Source organism: Pleurodeles waltl, chromosome 8 (genome assembly GCF_031143425.1).
Source record: "Pleurodeles waltl isolate 20211129_DDA chromosome 8, aPleWal1.hap1.20221129, whole genome shotgun sequence".
Classification (NCBI taxonomy): domain Eukaryota; kingdom Metazoa; phylum Chordata; class Amphibia; order Caudata; family Salamandridae; genus Pleurodeles; species Pleurodeles waltl.
This window is the reverse complement of record NC_090447.1, coordinates 328,103,541-328,128,989: the sequence shown is the minus strand read 5'-3', so window position 1 is coordinate 328,128,989 and position 25,449 is coordinate 328,103,541. Positions and strand designations below refer to the sequence as shown.

General features: G+C 46.2%; 1 protein-coding gene across 1 annotated transcript in view; it reads right to left on the bottom strand.

Annotated features, from left to right (window-relative positions):
• Positions 1–2,173: 2,173 nt before the first annotated feature.
• The window catches only part of DIPK2B (divergent protein kinase domain 2B), a 359,981-nt gene continuing 336,705 nt past the window's right edge, over positions 2,174–25,449 (bottom strand). Inside the window, exon 5 of the mRNA XM_069204187.1 lies at positions 2,174–4,636. Coding sequence (XP_069060288.1) covers positions 4,296–4,636 — 341 coding nt within the window. The 3' untranslated portion in view covers positions 2,174–4,295. The remainder of the gene's footprint in view (positions 4,637–25,449) is intronic.

Below are 25,449 nucleotides of genomic sequence, written 5' to 3'. Positions count from 1 at the left end.
GGGGTTTTGTCTCACCGTCGGCGGTTGAACTGCTGCCGCCATGGCGGTCCACACACCGCCAAACTCATAATGAGGTCCTAATTTTGTATGTTCGTGGGCAGAGATTATTGCATTTAGAATTGTGAAATAATCAAAAATAGACACCTAATGTAGGAGTACATTTACAAGAGTAAAAATTTGACTGATTTTGAGTGGGTCCCTTTTAAAGAAAATTGGCCCAATTCACATACTGCATTGTGAATTACTCAAGGTAGGAGTACTGTAATACTAATTTCTACAAAATGCAAATCACAAACTTGAGAGTGGAAATCTCTGCCTCTCCTATTAGTTCTAAAGGGAAATCCCATATGTAAGTTTAAATGTGGGAGGAGCTGAGGAAATTATTTGAAAAGGGGGAATATTTACTACAAAATAGGACATGTTTAGGGAGGAGTAAGGAGGGATTTAGAGAGAGACATGCTAATACAAGCACTCACGCACAAATGAGTAATCCAATTGGTTTTCAAAAAGTATAATTCTTAAGTTAGCACACCCCAAAAGGCTACAATACAGTCATAAAAGTACCTCAGCCAGCCTTGGAGTAGCTCTAGCACTACACATGGCACCTTACAGGTACTGTAACTCATCCCCATAGAAACTAATACAGGCAAAGAAGCTTAACATTTCTACACCAGTATTGTTATTAAACACTGCAGACTCTCTAGCTACAAATCTAAATCCTTAAGTAACTCGATTTGCAGTTACCCTACACTGAGTCAAATTAGGAGGACTATATTGTGTCTTTCTTTTGTCGCATGAACATTCATGCAACCACTCAAGCAATGACAACTTGTTTTTCAAAGCACAAGTGACTGATTGATTTGTTCCTTACTAAAATGCTTAGAAATGTCCGTCCAGTGGCTGAGATATATATATGAATTTATGTTGGACTTGATAGATTTTATTCACATTGTTAATTATTTCATTGTATCAACCTTTTAGACAAACTGTTCTTTTTACATGCCTGTCGTGTTGTCGTGACATCTTTTACATAACTTGTGACAATCTTAACTGATTTATACGCTCGGAAATTGTAAATAGCGGAAAAGCGTGAATTTACATGTATCTGCAAGAGTAAATTTACACGTCAGTAAATCTAAATATGTAAATTTAGTTTTGTGAATAAAGCCCAATGTGTGCAGATAACGTCTGGTGATGCAGGTATGGGGGGGGGGGCATCATGATGAACTTTTCTGGTAGCGCAGAGCCGATGCGTGTTTTATGTGTCAGCAGGGCAGAACATTAATTTATTTAATCTGTTATTTCTCTAAATTAGTCCTTCACTTTCAGATGGCACAGCTCAGAAACAGAAAGGGGCAAATCGTACCCTCTATTTCCAATCTGTACTATCTGAAAACAAAGCGCTAACTCATAATCTATGCTAACCTCTTCATATGAAACTTTGTTAAGAGGCAATGGAGCTGACTGAAGCCTGTATAAGGTGATATATCAGTTTATAATTATAACAGTAACGAAGAATCAAATCCTAAAGATTTGGAAATCAAGATTTCTAATGACTGAATATTAATTATTAGATGTGTTGCGATAATATAAATTAAAGCCACAGGAGGCCGCAATCAGCAATAATGACAACATATTGTCTATTTTAATTAATTTTACATTGATTAAACTGAATTTCATGGCCCTCTTGTTCACCCTACTCTGTCTATATAGTCATATTGTGATTTGTGTGACATTTGCACATTAATTGCACAGAACAGCTTTGGTACTAGTCTTACACATCCCAAAGCTCAACATAGGCCAGGTTTCATAAGAGTAAAAAGAAGAATCGTGGTGTATAGTAGAAATAAAGGACTTTCTTGGGCACTGTTTTCTGTTAAATTATGTCACTCTTACTACCTTGTGGCACCATGAACGCTTTCAAGAGACAATAAAATAAAACAAGAAAAGTAGTGGGCCCAATTCACAATATTTTTTTGACACATAAATACAAATTAGGTGCATAGAAAATGCCAGCAGCAATCAGAATCCTTATGAGCTGTGAAGATTTGGACTCAAATAAAGAGGTCACTGCCACAGAATGTCTTTAAAGTGTAGGAGATTTTCTGAAGTTGTACGTTGGACCAGGGGTTGTCCCAGGGAAGAGGACAAGGAGTAATCATTGGGAAACCAGTGAACAACCAAAACCCGTCTTTATTTATTCACATACAATCTTACACAGTAGTTTGTAGTCTTGGCTCAAACCCACACGTTCAAATAATCATTTGCTTTTGTGAGAAAACAAAAGATAGTTGGGGCTGATTCCTGAAGGCAGACATTTTAAATCTACTCATTTTCTCTTGATCTTACTCAAGGGTGCCAACATTTCCCTCTGCAGTTTGGAACATAACATCGACATTAATTTTTAGTGAGCCAGCATCAAGCCTTTGTGGTAATCACTAGAGTGCTTTGTAGTTCCTACATAAAGAAATAATATGTGTGCACAATGATTTTTAAACTTGTAGTTCAAGAATATTTTTATATAATTACAGCTGGATTTGTGAATGCACAAATACCCTGTTTGATTCGTACTTGAAATTCTGACTCACAAAGCACACACTGCAACCACTTGCACATCTAGTCAAAGTGGCATCGCCCATCCCTTGTGATTCATAAGTCCATGCACAAGTGCTTTATGACTGGTTTTGCACAAACAAAACAAAACCTCTTTAGAACCCCTTTCAACTGTTCAAAAACTGTACGTTGTCCAAATGTGCTGGCTTACATTTTGTGTGTGCATTCTGGGAACATTGAGAGCTGCAGACTGTGGTCTCAAGACAAGTGTATGTTCTTCCCAATGTTGGAATCACGGATTTTGTAGCTTGTTGCGGGCACACCTTGATTTTGACTGCTTTGATAGTGGTCTGCTCTGCTCACCCATTGGCCTCATGCCAGTATTGACTAAGAACTGCAAGCCAATTCCCCCCCATTAATATCAATGAGACATGTGGTTTAGAACTTTATGACCTGTGCGTGCCTTTGTTGCACAAGGCATTTGAGCATCCTTTGCACCATAAATAAGAGATTAGTTGCAGAGAAAAGCAAAAATCGTGATAAAGTAAATTCTTTCTCTGTTTCAAAGATCCAGTTGATCTGCCCGTCCAGCGTTCTTTACATATATGTCTTTATAACTGGCAGATGATAGATTACTAGTCATCCATCACTTTGTTCATGCAGCACTTGTTTACTTCTCGCCTAAATCATAATAAATCTGATGTACAAAATGTAAGAAAATGAATTCACAAACGTGTGCCCGTTATATCACTCCAAATAGAACACAAATTCTGACATTTTTGGAACTCTAAAGCTATTGCGGAAGAACTCCTAGAAAACTATAACAGTTGTAGCTTTCAGTTAGTAGTCAGTGTAGAATTTAACCTTTGGTAATATGAGAATTTTATGAAATCGTTTTGTTTTTGAGATGCTTCTTTAAAATTATGCCCTCAAAATACACTCCGGCCTCCCCTTGACAAGGATGTCAAGAGTGTTTTCAGAGTCGGAAACTACCTGTAAATTTATGATGGCTACATCATAGTGTTGGAATTTCTGTATTTGTAAATACACTCTGCTCTTGGAGAATCCAAGATTGACTGGATAGATCATAACTGAAAAAAATCCGTCTATGAAGTGAATAATGTCCATACTTAACTGGAGTTTACCCATGCTTCTCAGTTGTGAATCAGTTCCGTGATGCTAGTGGAGGGCAGGAGGGCCAATTGGGGGAATTCCTGAACCAAAGGTCTGCAATACACCTGTTTCTCCTAACGAACATCTACCAAACTACATTTTAGTAACAAAACTTCTGTAAATCGATATACATTCCCACTCCATGATTTGTTGCTGAGTAAATGCGAAAGTGGAAAAAAGCATGTATGGTTTGAGCAGGTAAAGTGTGCGTCTTATCTCATCAATCTTCCAGTGTATATTATATGCTTAAATAAATCCCAGTCCTGAAAATCACGGTGGCTCATGCAGTAAACTTTAAAACAAAACATAAGTAATCAGTAAGATAATCAAAGGGAAAAACATGAATAATGGTGCGAAAATTTGTGGATGACCCTGAGAAAATTGCAGCTGGCCCTCAGCTTGGACCCAAATCCACGGGACAAAAGTCCAAACCCTGACGGTTCTAGGAAAGTTTATTATATTTGGATGCATTGCCTCTAGAGGGAAATATGTTTTGGAGGGTAGCACTGAAGCAGGTCTAGATGGCTGTAACAATGTTGCGGCGCACTTGGAATTTTCCTAGAGACACTCTAGTATTGGTCATTGTATTTGCAATCGGGATAACGATACGCAAATTGAGGCTCACACGTTCGGAGTGGCTGTAGTAGATCCATAAGCGCTTCTCCTGCATTCATAGTCTGGTGATCAGGGAGTGCAGTGTCCATGCACAGTTTAAGTGTTTGGTTTATCTTCTGTTGAGTGGAATTGGAGAATTTGTCCCTTAAGAGCTCAGGCAGTACGTCCTTACACACCATGACGAGGTTTTGCTTCTCACTCACTGAATCACAAGATGGAAATTTTGCCTCGAAGTTTGCAGCCAAACAGCCGAATATGTCCTTGTGCTCTACTTCTGGGAAGATCTTTGGGTAACCTGTTGAAACAACAAATATTGACATCCGTTGGTTATTGCAATTTCTGGCTAAGATCAGAGTCAGCCTTCATATTACCACTTGTGGTTAGGACACGTGAATGATTTATTTCCATAGAACTTTTAAGCCTACATTTTGGAACACTCTGCCATTGTGTCTAAACAGTGCTTAGATCTCTGTCGGAAGCTGTATTGAAAACACATGGCAAGCAATCAACAGAGATGAGAAACTCTTTTCGTTTTCAGTCCAGCTTTTTAGTCTGTCATATATTGGTTAAATGCTTTACTTGGTTGAATGTTGTGATTCCATGGGACTCAGTATAACTGCTATCGTAAGATTCTGAGGGGAGGGGGCATTTTGAGATTGGAGGTGCTCCGGTGCCAGCAGGCTTGTGCCTCCGATGCCCCAGTAGAGGTGTGGAGCCACTGGGTCTTGGCAGGTGGAGGCGCAGTTGGGTCCTCTCCCAATCTTTTGACCTGACAGCCCATCCCCACTGGGACACAAGATGACAGCGATTGTTGTCTCTCCATACTTAGAGTGGAGCGGAAGTCACGTTTATTTTTCATTTAAGGACCATCAACATATCGTGGTCCTTAGAAGGAAAATGTTTACATCGCTGTGATGTGCAGATAATTTTTATTTGTCTTTTGATTTTCAAACAGGGGATTTGCAACTATGCAGATGAAAATGCTAAATGGGATGGCACAGCACTTGAAGCGGTTAATATCAGAGGAAATTGTTCATGTTGGTAGGGAGAAAGTAAAGGTGACGTTTAACAATGTTCCCCAGAGCACTTCCCTGGGGTTACAGATGGGCAAGATTTTCAGATTTGACTCCTGAGCCTTATGCAAAACCTGACAAAGACTATGACCAAGGACTATGATTCAGAGGTTGATAATCCCTGCTGCTGTTATAATGGTGATACTGGATTACATCTGAATTTACAATGTACGAGTGGTCTGGATATTTCGCTGGAAATGGTCATCGCTATCTCTCTGGCCCTTCTAGAGAGAAAGTTTACAGTGAAGTACATAAAGCAGCAATAGCCTTGCAATTTACCTTGTTTTCTGCAGACACAGGGGGTCATTCCTGACCGCCGCCCGCCAAGCGGGAACCGCCACTTGCTCCCCAATCTGACTTTCCCGCTGGGCCGGCGGGCGCCCGCCAAAGGAGTGCCCGCCGGCCCAGCGGGAAAGGCCCTGCAACAATGAAGCCGGCTCCGAATGGAGCCGGCGGAGTTGCAGGGGTGCGACGGGTGCAGTTGCACCCGTCGCGATTTTCACTGTCTGCAAAGCAGACAGTGAAAATCCTGCTGGGGCCCTGTTAGGGGGCCCCTGCACTGCCCATGCCAGTGGCATGGGCAGTGCAGGGGCCCCCAAGGGGCCCCACGACACCCGTTCCCGCCAGCCTCTTCCTGGCGGTGAAAACCACCAGAAACAGGCTGGCGGGAAGGGGGTCGGAATCCCCATGGCGGCGCTGCAAGCAGCGCCGGCCTGGATGATTCTCCCAGCCGGGGGAAATCCGGCGGGAAACCGCCAGACCTGGCTGGGCGACCGCGGCTTTACAGCCGCGGTCGGAATAGCTAAGGAAGCACCGCCAGCCTGTTGGCGGTGCTTCCGTGGTCGTCGCGACCGCCAGGGTCAGAATGACCCCCACAGAGTCTAACATTTGTCTGAGATTTTGCAACCCTCCTCTTCTGAGGTAAAGCCCTTGCTTTCATTCAGTGAAACCCTCTTGGATCCTGTCATGGATGCTTAAGAGAAATTCTTTTTGGGCCTGGCAGCCCACAGACAAACTGCCAGATGGCCTAGGCCTCTGCCTGGTGAGCCCCACATTTTGTCCACTTACCCATCACTGGAACATCTGGTTGACTAAAGTCCTCCTTGAAGCAGAACGCGAATCCCTTCCCTATTGTGCTTCCTGATAGATATTCAACTTTATGGTCCAAAAACACTTTGACTATGGTAGTCTGACCCTCTCCACTGCTAATGCCACTGGCATCCTGGGCCCATATGTTCATGTGAGTAGCAAAACATGCCATGCCACATAAAAAAAAGCCATTAACAGGCTTGGTCAATGATGATTGGACATATCCAAACAGATCATAGAGTGCAGCTTTAACCCCTTCGCTGCCAGGCCTTTTCCCCCTCCTGTGCCAGGCCTTTTTTTGACTATTTGGGGCAGTTCGATCCCTGGTGCCTAGAGGTTTCTGCCCTTCCCCCCGGGGGCAGATTGGCCTAATAATAGGCTGATCTGCCCCCCCCCGGGAGCGACCCCTGCCCAAGGGTCGCTCCCTTATGCCAATTTAAAAAAAAAAAAATCCCTGGTGTCTAGTGGGTGTTTCAAAAGCCGGATTGCTTGCAATCCGGCTTTTGAAAAGCTCAGAGAGACTTCAAACGCTCAGAGAGACTTCAAAGGGAAGGAAATTCCTTTCCTTCCCCTTGAAGCCTCTCTGGCCTCCTCCACGTGATCGAAAGAGAAATGCTCTGCATTTCTCTTTCAATCGAGAGGCCCTCTGTGATTGGCAGCGCCCGATGCGCGCTGACGTCACAGGGGGGGGTCGGGGTGGAAGGGGAAGGGCTTCCCTTTCCATCCACGACCGGGGGGGATGGGTGGGGAGCCCATGGGGGGAGCGCTAGCGTTCCCCCCATTTCCCGGGTGCAGGACGAGGTGATCTCGTCCAAGGCACCCGGGAACCGGTGCCTTGGACGAGATCACCTCGTCCAAGGCACTGTAGGGGTTAACTCTGCAAGAACAGTTGCTCAGTCCATTGGGCACAGCTGTCATCCTGCGTCATGACTCTTGATGTGTTTTACTGGCTTCACCACAGATGGCCAAGGCACACTCATAGGTATATCCTTCAGTGGCAGTTCAGAAAGCACTGCCTGGAGTGCTTCAAAACAGTAGAGCTACAGCTCTCACATTGGGTCTAGCCTCCACTAGCATGACAGTTTCAGCAACAATACAGAAGGTCTTTTGGCTACTTCGGATAATGTGAGACTTGGGAGAGACAATATTCTCAGACTGTCAAGACACCACATCAGTTATTCTGTTCCTTTCAACTAAGGGGAGGATGAACAAGATCGCATCAACAGCATCAACAGATAGAATTTCTATCATTCTGTGTAGTCTTTGCTGTCTCTAACCTACTCTGATTCTCTCCCTAAATCATTTTCTAGAGGGGTGTCTTCATTTTCCTCACCAAGTTGTAGTCAGTCATGAATGATTGCTGGATCATCTAGCTTATCCACAAAGGCTATGCCGTAGCCTTCCTACCCTTCATTGCACACTGCCCTCCTTCCACCTGGACGTGCTCTCCATTGCATGCCTCGATTTTGGAGGAAGGGCCCTTGTCCTTCTAAGCAAAGGTGCTTTAGCGGTTGAATCTCTTGAAGAAAAATGCACTGGATCATGAAGGAGGACAGACACAGGAGACTCATCCTGGATTTTTACCTTCTCAATTTATTGATTAGCCAGGACAAAGTTAAAACGCTATCCCTTAGCCAAGCCTTACAGGCTGTGAAGACAGGAGACTGATTGGCATTCCTGGATCTTTAGGATCATATTTCAGTTTTTCCCACCGAAAGAAGTTACCTAAGGTTTCCTGGTGGAATCCCAGCATGAACAGTTCATGGTTCTATTGTTTCACTGATGACTGCTGCATGTGTCTTTTACAAAAGTGTTGGTAATTTTCCAGCCTCACTGTGAAGGTCAGAAGACCTTTTAATTCCATATTTAGATGAATGGCCAGTGAAAGAGGTTTTCCCTGAGTTGATCTGGGAACAAATTCAGCGGTGATAACTCTCTTCCACAGCCTAAGCCTCACCATCAACATCCAAAAGACCCACCTCTCTCCTATGCAGAAGCTGACTTTCATAGGAGCTGTACCGGGCACGGTTAACCTAAAGCCTTTCCTCATTCTCAGAGGACTAGGGAAATGATTCAGAAATGTTCTGGTCTGGCTCAGTTCTTGGTTCTGCAGGTCCTGTCTGCTTGGCCTTGTGGCCTCATGCATCCTCTTGGTGCCATGCGCCAAATGACAGATGAAGGTCATTCTGGGATGCCTGAGGTCAGAGTGGCTCCAGCACTAGGAAGTCTCACAGCTCAGTTGCATATCTCCCTCTATGTTCATCTGCCTGTGCACTGATGGATGAACCCCTCCATTCTTTTTTTGGGTCTTCCTTTCAGCTTTTCAGATGCTTAGGTTACTTTCATCACTGGACTGGGCTGCAAATCTAGGCAAATGATGGGGCTCGCTCCTTTGTTGATGTAGGAGCAAGGCCTATACATACATTTTCCTAGGCTGTGGGCATGTAAAGGTGCCAAAAGGAGAATTACACAGGTCAGCTAGCAGGTGGGGAAAGACAGGTAGGTGCTAGGACACGTTCAATGCACAACAATGGCAGAGTATTATCACCACACTCATAAAAAACCTTCCATCCCAAAGCTACATTGTAAGCATTCATAAACATGTACCCTGTTCTCCCTCTGTTTCGTTCAGCCCTCTACAGCTTGAGGTGGTAGAACTGGAGGCCTTGACATTATTACTACATGCCACAGTAGCAGCATGCAAAGGTGGAGAGGTTTGACAGACTAAATCTTATGGACAAAGGAAAGACAAATGTAGAAAAGGAAGGGTGGGGAGGGGAAAGGAGTTGAGGGTTAGAAGATGCCAGGAACCAACAAGCATGACAGGGAGAAACAGCTGTGCATTGTAGACAGAACTTTCCTGGCGGCTTTTGACAGGGATGTGGTGGCAATGGAGATTGTTTCTGATTCAGACCAAATGAGTGGTAGATATGGGGCTGAAAGGGAACGGAGCCAAGGCAAGGCTAGGGAGGCAGGGGAGGAGCAAATGTTGGGGTTGAGGAGGAGGCTCTTTGGTAAACACATTTGAATCTTTGATCAAGGATAGACAGTTGAGAGGATGGAAAGATCACCTTCTACTGGATAGATGGAGCACAAGAAATGAGGCAGCCTCAGTGAAGAGCAAGGTCCAAAGACCAGGCAGTTAGATGTAAATGCAGAATGGGATTTGAGTTTGCCAGCAAGCGAATGATACAGACCACATGAAAATCTCATGACTGGTATCATGGGGATTTGGAAATCACTAATCATCTTTTTGAAGTACTTATAGCTTGAATGCCTTTAACTTGGTGGATTTCCTCAGTCTCATGGCTTGGACTCCTCTCCACCAGTCGACCTAATTTAACTCAGTGGTCTTTGCCAGGCCTTTGACACCTGCCTGTTATAAGAAGATTCCAATGGCAAATGTAATGAGGCCTTTTACGATTGGGCTATTTTTTGGTTCACCATTCTCCTATTCCCACCGAACTACTCATTGTGGCATTGGTACTTACGAGGAGGCTAGAATTACTACAAATTATGGGTACATCCAGAATTAAATGCAGGAATTGGTGTTTCTGTGCTGATTCCTGTATACTTTTCTCCATCTCCATTCAGCAGGTGAAATAACCATGAGGGTAAATCAGGATGTGCAGTTTTCCTATTGTTAGTTAGAAACCTGATGGGACCAGTCACTCTCAGCACCTGTCCGATCGCGAGGAACAGGGAGGTTACTCACAGTGAGGGGATATGTGTCTTTCTACAGTCTTCCTCCCTTAAACTATGTTCTGAACCAAGCTCTGTCATGGTCCAGAGGAAAGCCATACCTTTGCATGTTCAGGGCCGGTTAAAGTGGAAATGAGACAATCCTGAGAGTCGGAAGAGCATTATATGTCTTCCAGAAGTAACTTCCTCCTCTTGCTTCCTGAACTCTTCTGGATTGTGCTGTCTCATTCTCAGAGCTGCTAACTCACAACCCTTCTGAGGGATACAGAATGTCTGAATCACAGACCCTTTCTAGCACACATTAGTCTTTGCAATAGAACACTGTTGTCCTGTCACCTGTTATACTAATGTACTGTGGGACATATTTAAGGCCTGGTTTACATCGCTCTTGCACCACGCAACTTGGTGGAAGAGTGACCCAAAACGTAAGTGAGATTTATGAGGCCAAGCAAGACCACGTTGCATGGCCCTGCGTGGCTTCATAAAACTTGAGTAATTTAACACGGCGCAAATTGCTGAGTTACATTACTCAGCACCAGGGGGGCGTTTCCATGGGTTTTGCATTGTGCAGCACACAGAGGAAAAAGCCTCTCAGGATTGTTTTGTGCAGGAAGACGCCCCTTAATGCATAAAAAACAATCCTGCTTGCATCACAGGCACCCTTGACCATGTTGCAAAGGTGCCTGCTTTGGGGCTAGGCTGCCAAAAGGGCACCAACGCAGGGGGAGAGAAATGGACCGTATTGGATAAATACAGCGCATTCCTGTCCTTTCCCTATGATGCAGGGCAGCGCAACAAGGTGACTTACTGCTCTGCCCTGCGCCACAAAGCCCATAAAAATGGGCCTGAGTATCCACAGAAAAAGTAATGCTGCTTTGAAGTGGTGATCTATATCACTGGCATCGTCTGACTGAGCCAGTCATCCATTGGATCTTGATTGTCTTCTATTAAAAATGCAACATAAAATAAAACACTAGCCAGTACAAGCAGGTACGTAAACCAGGACCTGCTGGTAACCTTTCTAGGTAATGTAGGTGCACCCAAAATCTCTGCTCCATCTTGGCATTCTACTACTTAGATTTCCAAGCGCCCAACTTGTTTCCTTCTCGTGAGACATTGAGCTGGATCACAACACTCAAACTCATGAATCTCTGAAAGATGGAGGGTTTCCTGCACAATGAGATGTTTCTCTCTCAGGCGAGGCTTGCTCATACCCCTTAGTTTTGGAGGATTCGGAATGTGAAATTTGTGGTACTGCCTGGGGAATGTTTTAGAGGGTATGTCCTTGTGAGACCGAGTTCTAGTACAGTCAGTAATTGAAACTGTGCCAATTTAAGTCAATGAAAGATTCCATCTTTTCATGGTGCATGGTTGAAACTTTTTCATCCTCGCCTCGAGCCAATTTTAAACTTAGTCTATTCTTATCAGTAAACCTTCAAAGTTATCCTGTCTTTTTTATTCAATGTATCACCTACTGCCTACTCCAGTTCAGATTCTTTATTGTTTCTAACATTCTGTTCTATGACTCGCCTACTGACCTTGGCTAGTAACTTTTTTTATATGAATTTCGTTATATATTGTGTTTATGACTTCATAGCACTATGACATTATACTATTACCAAATGTAATACCACTCGATTTATCAATCTCAGAAGCGTTCAAGTCAGAGTCAGTCCTGCCAGGATTCATGCTTGTGACTTGGAGGCCACTACAGATGTCACTGAGCCATCTTGTTGACTGCGTAGGCCACACTATAGACCGTGGAATAAGGCTCACTAGGAAAAAGATTCGGGTCTCTATATATATACCCACTGTCTTTTCTGGTGCTTCTTACACACCCTCTAACATAAGTAACTCTCCTGAAAGCTACTCCATATTGAGACTTGCATTTCCAGCCTTCTCTTACGTTAGGCCCTTTTCTTTAACTTGATTTTCTTTTGACTAGGGTCATGTGGGAGACGTCTGCGGCATTCATTTGTGGCAAGATCCTTAAATTAAGCTTCAATGTTTTTAAAAAGTGTCTCCTGTCTCTGTCTGAATTTTATTTCCCTTCTTGAAGTATACAATACAGATGTAAATTTGTACAAATCCCAATGCTGACCAACCAATAAAAGGGACAGACCTGGCAGAGGTTTGGGGCAATATAAATGGCTATAGGTGGCATGCCTGAGTTTCCACAACACTAAAACTCTGCTATTAAAGCCAGATGCTCACCAAGGTGCCCTCAGGCCTCATTTGGTAGCTTATCAAATCCTTGGCTGAATCCTACAGTAAAGATGAGCAATGCAAGAAAAAAGGGGCATATTTATAAAACGGTTGTGCAGCTTTCCACCCCACGCAACAGTACAAAAGCGATGCAACCCTTAAGTTTGATTTATTAAGCCACACAGGCCTACCTTGCAATGGCTAAGGCAATATGCAGTAGAAGTGTACTTGTGTGTAGTGGTGTGACACCTGAACAGATCAGCCTGTGAAGCAGACCTCTAAAGACTTGGGTTGTCGTGTAACCTATTTCCGGTAAATTATGTCCTGCTAACCAGTAGGACAGCCACTGCAGTTGTCCAGCTAAATCTAAGGCCCCCATGCCACCCCTATCCTTTGGGAGTTGTAGTTTCGTGAGTCTGACTCTGCGGCATGCACCACCCCATATAAGATCAAGTAGTATTTAACAATTTGAGCACCCACATTGGTATGAGGATGGGTAAGTGCACAAAGAGATGAATAAGCATGTCAATATAACTGTTTTCAGCAGCGCTAGGTGGCCTATTATTGACAGTGGTAGTGTGGTCCAGAAAGCCACCTGGGATTTATTGGCACTGATCGTATGTATGAGGTTAACTTCTAGGGGGTCTTGGCTGCTGCCATTTATTTGTATTCCCAAGAAGTGAAAAGTATGTGGGGCTATTTGTATCTGCAAGTCACCGAATTGGAGTGTTGGCGAAAAAATGTGGCCCATGATTTATCTACATTGATGTGAAGTCCTAACAAAGTCCTCTCCGCCTGGCCTACCCTGATGTCTTTAAAATATAGATCCATGTCATCTGTGTAGAGCGAGATTGTGTGTCCTGTACTATCAAGAGGGATCCCCTCATGTCCTGTCACGTGACATATCCATTGCGCTATGGGTTCAATTGCCAGTATGACAAGGATCGTGAAGAGGGGGCAGCCCTGTCATGTACCACATCACACCTGATACGAGTCTGAAAGATATGAGCCCATTTTTGCTCTTGCCTTAGGCGCTGTGTACAGCAACCTGACTCACTGGATGTAGCCAGGGGGTATCCCATAATTAGCCTAGGCTGTCAACATGAAATCCTATCCTAGGGTGTCAAAAGCTTGTTGAGTATCCAGTGAGAGGCATCCGATGTAGGGGTACTGCACGCGAGCACCATCCAGGATGCTGATCAGCCTTCTTATGTTTAGGGAGGTATTGCAGTGGTTATTGCGCATTGGTCCATATGTACCAATCGGAGTAGTAATGGAGTAACCTTCAGGCCAGGACTTTACTAAGTGATTTGTACTCTGTATTGAGAAGTGGCAATGGTCTATGTGAGGACAGCTCAGCAGGAGATGTGCCAAGTGTTAACAGGGAGGCCACTTGTGCTTCTCTAGTGGAAGGGGCAGCATTCTCTCTTTCAGGGAAGTATTGTAGAGTTTCTCTAATAGTGGAACCAATCTATTCGAATATGTGTAGTAGAATTCCACTGGGATCCCATAGAGCCTGGTGTTTTGTTTGGGGCTAGCTTCTTGATGGCGTGTCAGATTTCACTCACTGCTCTTGGGGCAGAAAGGGTTTCACGCTCAATTGCTGATACTTTCTGGAGTTTCACCTGGTGCAAAAATATTGTGATTTCTGCGGGGGCTGGAGATGGTTGGGCCACATATAATACCGAGTAAAAGTCACAGAAAGCTTTTTTTTAATCCCCAGCTGTGTTGCAACCTGCTGCCGGCCAGGTGTATTGATTGCCAGGACAGGCGTGGGAGGTGGGTCTGGTCATATTACGCTCCCCAGACAATGTGCCCGAATTATCTGCTCCTCATTTATTTTCTGTGTGTAAGCTCTATGATCTATTACACAGAAACATTCAAAGAGCTCCACATATGTTATTCTGGCATCTTACAATTGGATTACGGCATCATCATTCTCAACCACTGCCCCTTCTCCAGGGGGCCTAAGTTGGTTTCTATATGTGTAGGTTCATGCAACACGTCCTTCCTTGTGCCCCCCACGGTGTTTATTGAAGTGCCACATACCACCATTTTAAATGCTTCTCACTTCGCTAATGGTGTAGAAGTCGTCCCAGCATTTTCAGAAAAGTATGCATTGATTGTTGTGGCAAGTGTCTCCCTAAACACTACATCTTCCAGAAGGCATGGCTGTTGTTGCCAGGTTGGGATCAGGGCAGGTTCACGACCACCCAACAGTGGAATTTCCAGTGGGCAGTGCTCTGATATTGTTTTGCCTAGATATGTGGCATGTGTGATGCTAGTGTGAAGTGGTGGATGGCAAAAGAACCTATCAAGGCGAGAATGAAGTGCATGTGGATTAGAGTAAAATGAATACTCTCTCATACCCATGTTATGACTACACCATGTATCTAAGAGGCCCCAGCCATCCCTCAACTGTAGTAGTGCACTGGCCTGGCATTCTGAGATAGCCCCATGTGGAGGGGGTGGGGGATGTGAGCTATCCAGCACTGTATCCAACACTGCATTTAAGCCCGCCCCCCCAACACCCATGGGTAAGAAGCCCAGGGTGCAAAGGCTGATGACAGATGGGTGTAGAAGGCATCTTGTTCAGTACTGGGTGCACAAATACATCCCAGCACTATTGGTCCCCCATCTAGCATGCCCTGCAGCAGCACATAAAAGCCTTGCATTTTTATTTTAGTTTCAGGTGCCTTAAATGGGACCCCAGGTCTGAGCCAGATCTCTGCTCCCCTTGAGTAAGCAGAGTAGGATGTGTGGAATAATTGACCTCTTCATCGCTTGTGGAGTTTCTGTGGGTTTCCTGCAGGAAGAATTTTTGGGCCCCTTGCCTCTACAATTGAGCTAGTATTCTATGCCTTTTTTGTGCAAACCCTTTCCCCAGACATGTTGTGCACACACGCTACGGTCGACATTTGTGGTTTAAGGAGATATTTGAGACTATACCTTCCCATGCACCTTTCACTTTCCCCCCCAGTAGTACATCAGGCGACAATGTCCAAAAGTAAAAACTGTTCCCACAAAATTCGGTCCAGTAATGCTTCATTTTTCGACCATGCCTTAGAACAAACAGTAAGAAATGAAACATTCTGAACCATGTGCCTTTGCTAACGAGGGAAGTGGTAGTGGACCCATGAAGGGTGGTACATCTACATATTGTATATGTCTCAGTGTGGACCATCTGGACCCAGGGCCCCAACATAGTAAATGTAAAAAAAAAAACAAGGAGGTATGTTAGAGCCCACCTAAAGCAATTGTAAAGGGATATACCATTGGCAGGATCATATACATGAACAGTGGTGTGTAAACGGACTCTATTTAAGGGTGCTCCTCCCAACTGGTGGTGTTATCAGGTATATCATTGTGGCATTGCACCCCACTCTGCGACTGCATCTGCAGTCCCATTGTTAAACATGACTTTAGGCTCCAGGGGGGAAAGCCCATGCCGGTTAACCCAATAGGTCATGGACAGTCTGTGGGGTGATCGTCAGGAACAGGGCCATGCTACCATTGAAATTAGAGTTTGATGCACTGCCCTGTGAAGAGTTGGAACTGACAGGTGGCTTAGCCTCTCTCAAAGTGGTTACTATCTGGATTCCCTCTAGTTGTCCCTCCATTGCCTTCTGCGGGGAGGGAGTCCCCCCATGCCACCCAGGGTGACTGTTCCTCGCCATCGCGTTGATGAGCACGGCAAACCTTAGGTGAGGGGGGTCTCCCCATACCCCGTTCACAGCAGTCACAGAAGTGTTTCTCAAACACTTCCAGGCTATTTCTTGACTTTTAAAGAAGTGCACAGTTTAATCATATATTACTTTAAGTTTGGCCGGGAATAGTAAAGTGTACGTGAGACCATCTGCATGTGTGTCTTTTGACTTCCTGAAAGGAGGCGTGTTTGCGTTGTACTGCAATCGTATAATCCTGAAAAAAGGAGACCCTCGTATTGTCCATAAGGATCTCACGAGCTGCTTGTAACAGTGCATCCTGGTCCTTGTAATTGAGGCTTTTGGCCACTATAGGCCTCCGAGGTGCCCCAAAGATAGGTCTAGTCAGTGTGTCCTCTCTACTGTGAATAATTCAGACAGGCTAGTTGGGGCCACTACCCTCTGGAGCCAATCCTCCACATATTGTGTGACATGTGGGCCCTCCTTCCCTTCAGGGATACTAATAATCCTCACATTGTTCCCACAGGCCCTCCCTTCGGCACCCTTGGTTCGTTCTTGGAGATGGTCCACTTGATGTCGTAGCAGGGCGATTTGTGCAGTGTGGTCCCAGTGGCCCAGGTGCAGGGTGGAGATTGCCAGTTCATTAGTCTTGACCCTATTTTCTAGTTTGCATGGGTCGTCCTTCAGCAGGTTGATATCTGTAATGATGAACCCCAGCATATGTCCTATCGCCGCTGTAGAGTCTCGGATTTCCTGCAGGATGATGACTAATTTGTCCATAGGGGGTGTTGTCATCATGGACGGTACACAGTCTCCTTAGGTCTGAACCGGCGAGGACTCCAAAGGTGTGGAACGGGAGCGAGAGTGGGCTGCTAGCCTGTGACCCTTGATTCTTGTATGCCCTATGTGTATGGTTACTGCCAGTCAGTTTTTCACAGTTATCAAGTAGATAGGGATGTATCTGATGTATTTCAATAGGGGTTGCCACTGCTTGTGTCTGGAGGGATCCACACCACTGCCCCAGAAGCCTCTGCACCATCCCTCTTCGTTTCCTGTAAACTGCTGCTGTCAGTGGGAAGGAGTGTTGCATGGGGGGCCACCGTTATTTACTGCGCCAGAGGAACACAAGGTATATTTTTGGGACTAATGGGCACTGGAATGTTAGATGTGGGCACTCCCCGTCTTCCTGTTGTTCCCTAATCATGAAGAGGGTGCCCCAACAACACTGTCCTGTAGAGGAGCCACTCAAACACTCCCCCTGCAGAGCCTCTACGGCGCCCTGAGTCAGTCCACAGGGGCCCTCCTCACCTCTGTATCAGCCACAGCAGCTCATCAAGGGTCAAAAGCACTGCAACCCGCAGTGGCTCAGCAACCCAGGCAAGCGATGCCACAGTGCGACCTAACCCAGTGAGCAGACCACTCGTGCAGAGTCCACGTTGTCAACCAAATCCATCTTTCTTTCCCCAGGCCACTGCGCATCATGTCTGATAATCAGCAGAGCGCTGGGGCCATCCACTCACATGCACTGCCACTGCTGGGCCACACTGCATCCAACAGCCCCTTAGCTGTCCAATCACCCCCACCATATTAGCCTTGTGGCTTTGTGGAAGGCATCTCAGTGCTCTTGGCCACTTGATGGGTTGCCACAGCTGATCGGGGCACCGCAGGGAGTCCCAAGTTCACCTCTGCGGCAACTGCAGGCTCGAAGCTGCAGTCAGGCATGCAAGATCTCAGGGTATCGGGGCCCGGGTCCAGAGCTCGCCAGTTACACGTCAGCCATGCTTGGTTGCTGGCCATGCCCTGACATGAAGTCAAACCTATAGAAAAATATTCTGATAGCCTAAGTCCTAAGCAATAGACAGACTGACAAGGGTCTTCTCTCTAAAGTCAGGGCAAACCAGACTTGGCTGGCCTCTTGATCTGAGACCTTTTATAAACACATTTCACAGTGAAAATTGCATTGTCAGCATAAGGTGATCATGTTGTTGCACAGATTGACAAATCAGAATATAAAATGTAATGCTCCATCACCTAGCACCGTTATAACACCATCCCATAAATGAATATTAATATAGCCCTTTTTGATGTAATGCCATCAGATGTGACAGTGTAAATCTAGTTAAACTCAAAACAATGAGAGTCTCATATTATAAATAGGTCTGCAGTGGCACTGACAGGAAAAGCCTTAAAATTAGCAAAAGGCTTCGTCTAGAGTTCTTCAAGAACAGCATGTCTACGCAGAAGTGCACATTTTACTAAAGAGAGGAGAAATGATAACACACGTTAGGATTTAAGATGGAGTTTAGGCCTAGTTTATAGGTTTGTAAAGTGCACTGATTGTATTTTAGCACTAAACGTTCATCACGTTAGGCACACAATTTGAATGAATCAAAATGTTCTCTCTCAATAATAAACACCATCATGCAAGTCACCTCCCATCTGGCAGTCAAAATTATGTCACAGTTATGTGTCTGAACGGCATGATTGCATATGGGAAAGTTCCTTTCCTGGCATCAACGTGAGCTGAGAAATCAAAGCCAGTGTCATCTAAAGGACTTTTGGGACCCCATACATACATGGGGGCCCGTTATTTGAAACAACTTAAAATATATTGCACTTTTTCTGATAATTTAAGCTTACGTGATGCCTAACAATATTGTGTTATAAATTGAACTTTAAAAAACTTTGAAAGCTGTCCAGGGTCAACCAGAAAATAGCATCAAATAAAGGAAGCATGAACAAGAATTGATAAAGCCATTTCTTTTTGTGCTGGGATCTAGATTTGCTTTTCTTGGAGTAATCTTTTACATGAAACTCAGTGTATACAGTGTATAACCAGCCTGCAACCACCCACTCTAGGAAAGACGCAGTAAGGGTAGCTGTTAGTGGTAGTGGATGTTAGTGATCTAATGGACTGAGCACTTGAAATTTTAGATTTCATTGATAGACATTTGCAATTGCAGATGATTCCCACTTCACAGCTGGTATTCTCATTTTAATAGTAAAAGTCAAATCACTACTCAGAGATTTTTTTACCATTCACTGAATGAATCTTTTCTCCTTAATTCTCTTCCCCCTGCCTCCTTTTCTATTTTATGTGCATACTTATTTGGCTGCATAGTGAACATCATTTTTAGGTTGAGCATAGCAACGTGCAAGCACTGCTTTTCTGACTTGTTTGTATCTATCTGGGTTTTTAACCACGCCCACCGCACGCCCATCACTATCACTATCACTCGTTCATGGGTCTGCCTTTCAAAAATCCTTTCTTTTTGTTGGTAACTGCTTTACATTTGTCCCTCCTTAGGGCGGTTTTGTTACCGACTTGGCCATCGACCATTCTGCATGGATAATTGCACTTTTGCTGATAACTTTGACTGTGAGCGAACTCCCTTTTCTTTTTGTGTGACTCCTTTACTCTCAGGACGGTGTTTTGAATTTGCTTGCTTATGTCAACTGTTTTAATTTTTATTTTCAGTTTGTGTGGCATGAAAAGTCCAGTTAGTAATTTCAATGCAAATAGCTCTAACTTGAGCAAACGCAAAACCCATTGCCAGGCAAATGCTTGTTAAATATCTGTGGTGTGCGATAGGAGAAGAACAGAGAGGTAAAGAGAATGTTGCAGTGGAAAAGGTGATAAGAAGGAAGAATTGAAATAGAGATAAGGTAGTGAGAAATGTGACACTGGGGGAGATGTAAAGAAGAAAGATGAGGTAGCCAGCTAGAAAGATAAAGAGAAATAGAAAGAGGAAGTGGTATGGGTAAAGTGATAGGTAAGGTCTTTTAGTGATAGAGAGAGTTTTCTTACAAGATATAGGCCCTCATTATGAACACAGCGGTAAACACCGTCAACCTCCGTGGCGACGGTGAACAGAAGACCGCTATTGGCGGTGAACAGAACCCCGCCATATAATGATGCAAAAATCAGAAACTGACAAAAAGCTCAGTGCCACCGGTCACCGCCAGGACCTTGTCAGCAGAAATGCTGGACCTCCCACCCTGCCACCGCCGAGCACACAAACACCCCGCCCCCCAAATAATGAAGCAGAAATCACTGCGGCGGTCAGTGGAAGCCGAACGACCATTGGCGGTACAGGCATGTAGACCCAACAGCAAGAAATGCACACATTGCCAAGTTTGAAACCCACACACCTGACACACATCCACAACACTATAAAACACTCACAGACACACCCCACAATCCTTTGCAATGAAATTAGGACAACTGATACAGAGAACTCCGGAAGCAGACACTGAACGCAAGAATACACAATACATACACCCAACCACACAACAGCACCCTCACCTAGATCCACACAAGACACCATTCACAACACACATCATGGCACCCCCCAAACACCCACGCTTCACAGAAAGGGAGTTAAGGACCATGGTGGACGAGATACTGAAGGTGGAGCCACAATTATTCGGGGCACAGGTCCAGCACACACCCATCACCAGGAAGATGGAGCTACGGCAGACAATAGTGAACAAGGTCAATCCAGTGGGACACCATCCGGCACCAGGGACGACATCCGCAAGAGATGGAATGGCCTGCGTGGGAAGGTCAGGTCCATGGCATCCCAGCACAACATTGCAGTCCAGAAGACTGGGGGAGGACCTCCACCAACACCACCCGACTATACTGACTGGGAGGAAAAGGTACTGGCCAAACCACCCTGAGGGACTCACTGGACTCACTGGAAGAATGGACTCGGGTAAGTCGTCTACAATTACCCCATATCCATCACACCTGTAATGCATCTACCACCCCAACCCTCCAACATCCACCAGAACCACTACCCCACCCAGCCCAGGTTCACAACATCCAGTCACCCTGCATGCCCACAAACTCACTAACAGGCCCACAACCCTCCCCCTGTTCACAGCCACCTACACCTGCAAGGAATCACAAAGGGACTACACCACCCACAATGCACCTCCACATCCAAAGCAAAATACAATGCAAACTTCACAAAGGCACCCTGCATGGCCCCAAAGTGTGAAAACCTGCAAAAAACAGCCCAGTCCTGTTCACCCCATCCGATCATGCAATTGTAACAGACATGTCCATTCCCCCCAACAGGCACCACCACCCCTGCCACCCTGACGGACAGGACAAGGAGTGGCAGTGTCCCACAGGGAGACAGAGGCACCGCCCAGGACACTGGAGATGGAACTCTGGATATTGACATACACCCTGGCCCCTCACACAGTCCTGGACTGTCATCATCCAGCAGCCCCACCGAGGACACCACTGACACCCCTACCACTCAGCCAACAACATCAGCCCAGGGCAAGCATCCCCACACCTGTGTATCCAGGCCACAGACTGGTGGAACTCATGGACAGAGGCCACAGTCACCCCTACCAACAGGCAGGAAGATGATGGCCCCAGTACAAGTGGTACTGCCAGACCTGTGCAGGGGACACAGGCACATGGGGCTAGGCCCAGTGGGAGGGCATCACTGGCCCAGGGGGGGAGGCCACAGGATTGATTCTGCAGCCCAGGACGTGATCTCTGAGGTCCTGGGAGCATATCACCATACCCAGGACAGATTGGGCCAGATAGTGTCCACCCTGGAGCAAAGGCAAAGGATGCAGGTAGCACACCACCAAGAGACCATGGAGCAGTGGAAACTGCACAGTGCCACAATGGCCACCATAGCAGGTGCGCTGCTGCACCTTGTCCCAACACAGCCTGAGGCCCACACAGACCAGGAAGCCCCTACTACGGGCCAAGATACAGACCGGACAACAACATCAGCAGCAGCAACAGGATCTGTTCCACCATCTCAGGACACACAGGAGACATGCATCTCAACCCGTACAGGCCAACACCAGGCACCCAAACGGTCCCTCAGGCCCAGACATGGCACAGGAACAAAGAAGTGACTCTGTCAAGAACTGTCCTCCAAGTGTCCCACTGAACCAACGACCAAACCGTGTAGAAACAACACCAAACACTGGAAAACATAGATGGACATACCACTACTGCCAACAAATGCTGCGACCATGTTGCCATATTGTACAACCAGCAGTAGCCCACCCCCATCACTGTAAACTGCACATTGTAATTCCTTCACCAAATAAAACACCAGTTTGCCAATTACAATGTCCCCTGTCATTATGTCGAAACAAATTGAAGTATGGATGCAACTTTATTATAAATCATTTATTCTTATCAGAGTAGCAGGAATTGCACCCCACGCATAACACGTTGTTGTGCCTACAGAATTGTCGAACTATTACACTATAATGCTACATGTCACTGTAGACCTGGTCACGGTGGCAATGTCTATTGACCCAACACCCCCCTAGATGAAAAGGCACACTGACAGTATGCTGCACAAACAGCAATCTCATTGATTAGTCCCACATAGTTACTGGAAGTAGAGTTGTATCAGTTGGGTCCTGGAATGTACATCTTCCCCCTCCTCATCATCACCATCACTCACATCCCCTCTCTGAGGAAGCAGGTCTGGATATACAGCACCCTCCTCCTCCAAGAGGGGGATAGAATTCCTCACGGCCACGTTGTGCAGCATGCAGCAGGCCACCACTATTCTACACACCTTTTCAGGCCCATAGGCCAGGGAACCGCCAGTGATATGTAGGTAATGAAATCTAGCCTTCAGGAGACCTATGTGCGCTTTATCACCCTCCTCGTCCGTCCATGGGCCTCATTGTAATTCCTCTTTGCATCTGTCCCAGGATTCCTCACTGGTGTCAGGAGCCAACGCATGTTGGGGTAGCCAGAATCACCTAAAAAAGGGGGCAAAACAGGACTGTCAATGACAGCCCTCAGTGGCAGGCAGCCTGGCTATGTGGCAATTAGTGTCAGACACACCTACCGGTGATCCATCCTCTGTCCCCTTGTAGTTGTTCCATCTTGTGTGGAACACTACTGTTCCTAAGCACAAATGAATCATGGACTGATCCAGGGAACATGGCATTCACATGTGAGATGTACTGGTCTGCAGTACACACCAATTGAATGTTCATGGAATGAAAGCTCTTCCAGTTTCTGTACACCTTTTCACTGACTCTTGGGGGGATAAGAGCTATGTGGGTGCCATTGATGGCACCTATCACATGGGGTATGTTGGCAAAGGCATAGAAGTCCGACTTGATGGCAGGGAGGTCAGCACTTTGGGGAAACCTCACATAGGACTGCAGGTGTCGTACAAATTAATTCAGGAATCTGGACAGTAAATTGCTAAACATTGGCTGTGAAAAACCTGCACCCATGCCCACTGTCACTTAAAATGAGCCCGTGGCCAGGAAATGGAGTGCAGAGAGCACCTGCACTTCAGTAGGGATGGCATGCTGATTACGATTAGCCGGTCTCAGTGCTGGATCCAGTAATGCACAAAGTTCATGAATAGTAGCACAAGTGAGTCTGTAATTGATAATGATGTCACCAAGTGGTCTATACACTGATGGGGCCCTCCCTCTCCACAAGGGTTTGTACCAAGGAGGAGTATAGAACACATGTGAGGAACACACATACATCTGCACACAATGCTTCCTATTCAGCACTGCTGGCATGATTGTCGACGACACAAATGCATAGTATGTGTGACATTATAGCAAAATGACCACAATGATATATCAGGACAGTTCAGGTGAGCTAATGTATATTGTTTCATGCCTATGTGTGTTTGGGGACAATAGGGCCTGCATGGTGTAGATGAGGATTTTTCAACTGCGTATTTAAGGCCACAATGTCTGCCCCCAGTAATCCAGAAGTGTCGTGGTGGAAGTGACCTCATACCGCTAGCGGTTTACGTAATAGCGTAAGGCGGTGTTTAGCACCGTGCCCAAATTAATTGGTTAATATGGTTGTCAATGGGCATTCTTAGCGTATCATGATCGCCGCCGGAGATGACGGTGCACACCGCCGCGGTGCGTACGCGAACTCGTCACCCCAACTTCACTTGACTCCCGGAGCTCATGCATGCAGGTACTCCACTGAGTGTACTGCTGTGTCTTGCCTCTGGCAATGGAAATGGCACGTGTGGCAGGGGAAAGGGCCACAGCCTTCACCAGCGAGGAATTGGTGAAGCTTGCGGATGGGGTCCTGCCACTGTACGCCAAGCTCTACGGTCAGCCAGAGGTACAGGTGAATAGGAGGATTGGGGTGCATGGATGGGTGTAATGGTGGTAGATGGCTGTATACATGTGTGCACGTGTGACACTGTATAGTCCTGAGTTCCTGACATGCTGCGTGTGTATGTGCTGTTAGACTGTTTAAAATGTCTGTCCTATAGTGGACGTATAGCCAGCTGTATATAATGGCCATTGTCTGACCTCAGTGTTACTTTTTCTGTGTGTCCCTTATAGGTAAGCGCCCATCAGAAGAGGGGACTTTGGCAGGCCATTGCCAGGGAGGTGCGGACCCTGGGGGTCTACAACCGGCTGAGCACCCATTGCAGGAAGCGGAGGGAGAACCTGCAGCGCTGGGCGAGGAAGATCTGTGAGGCCCAGCAGGGGAAGTCCTCCCAACGAGGAAGGGTGTCTGTCGGGCACGGACCCTCCTCATGCGACGCATTCCAGCGGTGGCTTACCCAGACCTAGATGGGCGATTGAAGGCTGCACAGCAGTCACAAGGGGGTGAGTACAAATACCATACTTTGGCTCCTGGATGGATGTGGGTGTGTGCGGTTGTATGTATGCTGTCTAGTGGCAGGGACTCTGACTGATGTCCATCTACATAATGGCCCCCGTGGGGAGTAGGGTTGTAAGGGTCAAGTCTGCAGTACGTCAGGTCCTTAAGTGCTGTGGGGAATGGCTGTAGAGCAGGGTTGTGGCCACTAGTCAGGGGCATAGCCATGTGTATAACGCTAGGTGCTGCCTGGTGGAATATTTTCAGGGTGGGTGTATGTGTGAACCAGTTGTGTACCTCCATTCAGCTATTTACAAGTGTCTCTCCTGTTTTGTCTCCCCATCCCTGTTCTCTTGTGTTGTCTGTGTACATCAGCATCATCTGGCAAGGAAGCTGAGGCACCGACAAGTGGGGATGCAGCAGCCCACAGTTCCACAGAGGCAGAGTCGTCCGACGCCAAGGGGACCAGTGGGTTGGAGGGCGAGGGGAGCACCACGGGGGAGGCCACTACCACTGCAGGTAGTGACTCTGATACCTCCTCTGATGGGAGCTCCCTGGTGGTGGCGGACCCTAGTGGGACCACACATTCTGTGTCATCTTCTGCCACCCCCATACTGTCATCGCCCTTCCATTTGCTCTTCACTGAGTTGCCCGTGCCTGCTCACCCAGAAGGGTGGGCTTCTCCTTCGCCCCAGGCACCTCCTCCCCTGCCCCAGTCAGCCCTGCTGCCCTCACGGAGGAAGCTATTGACCTCCTGAGAACCATC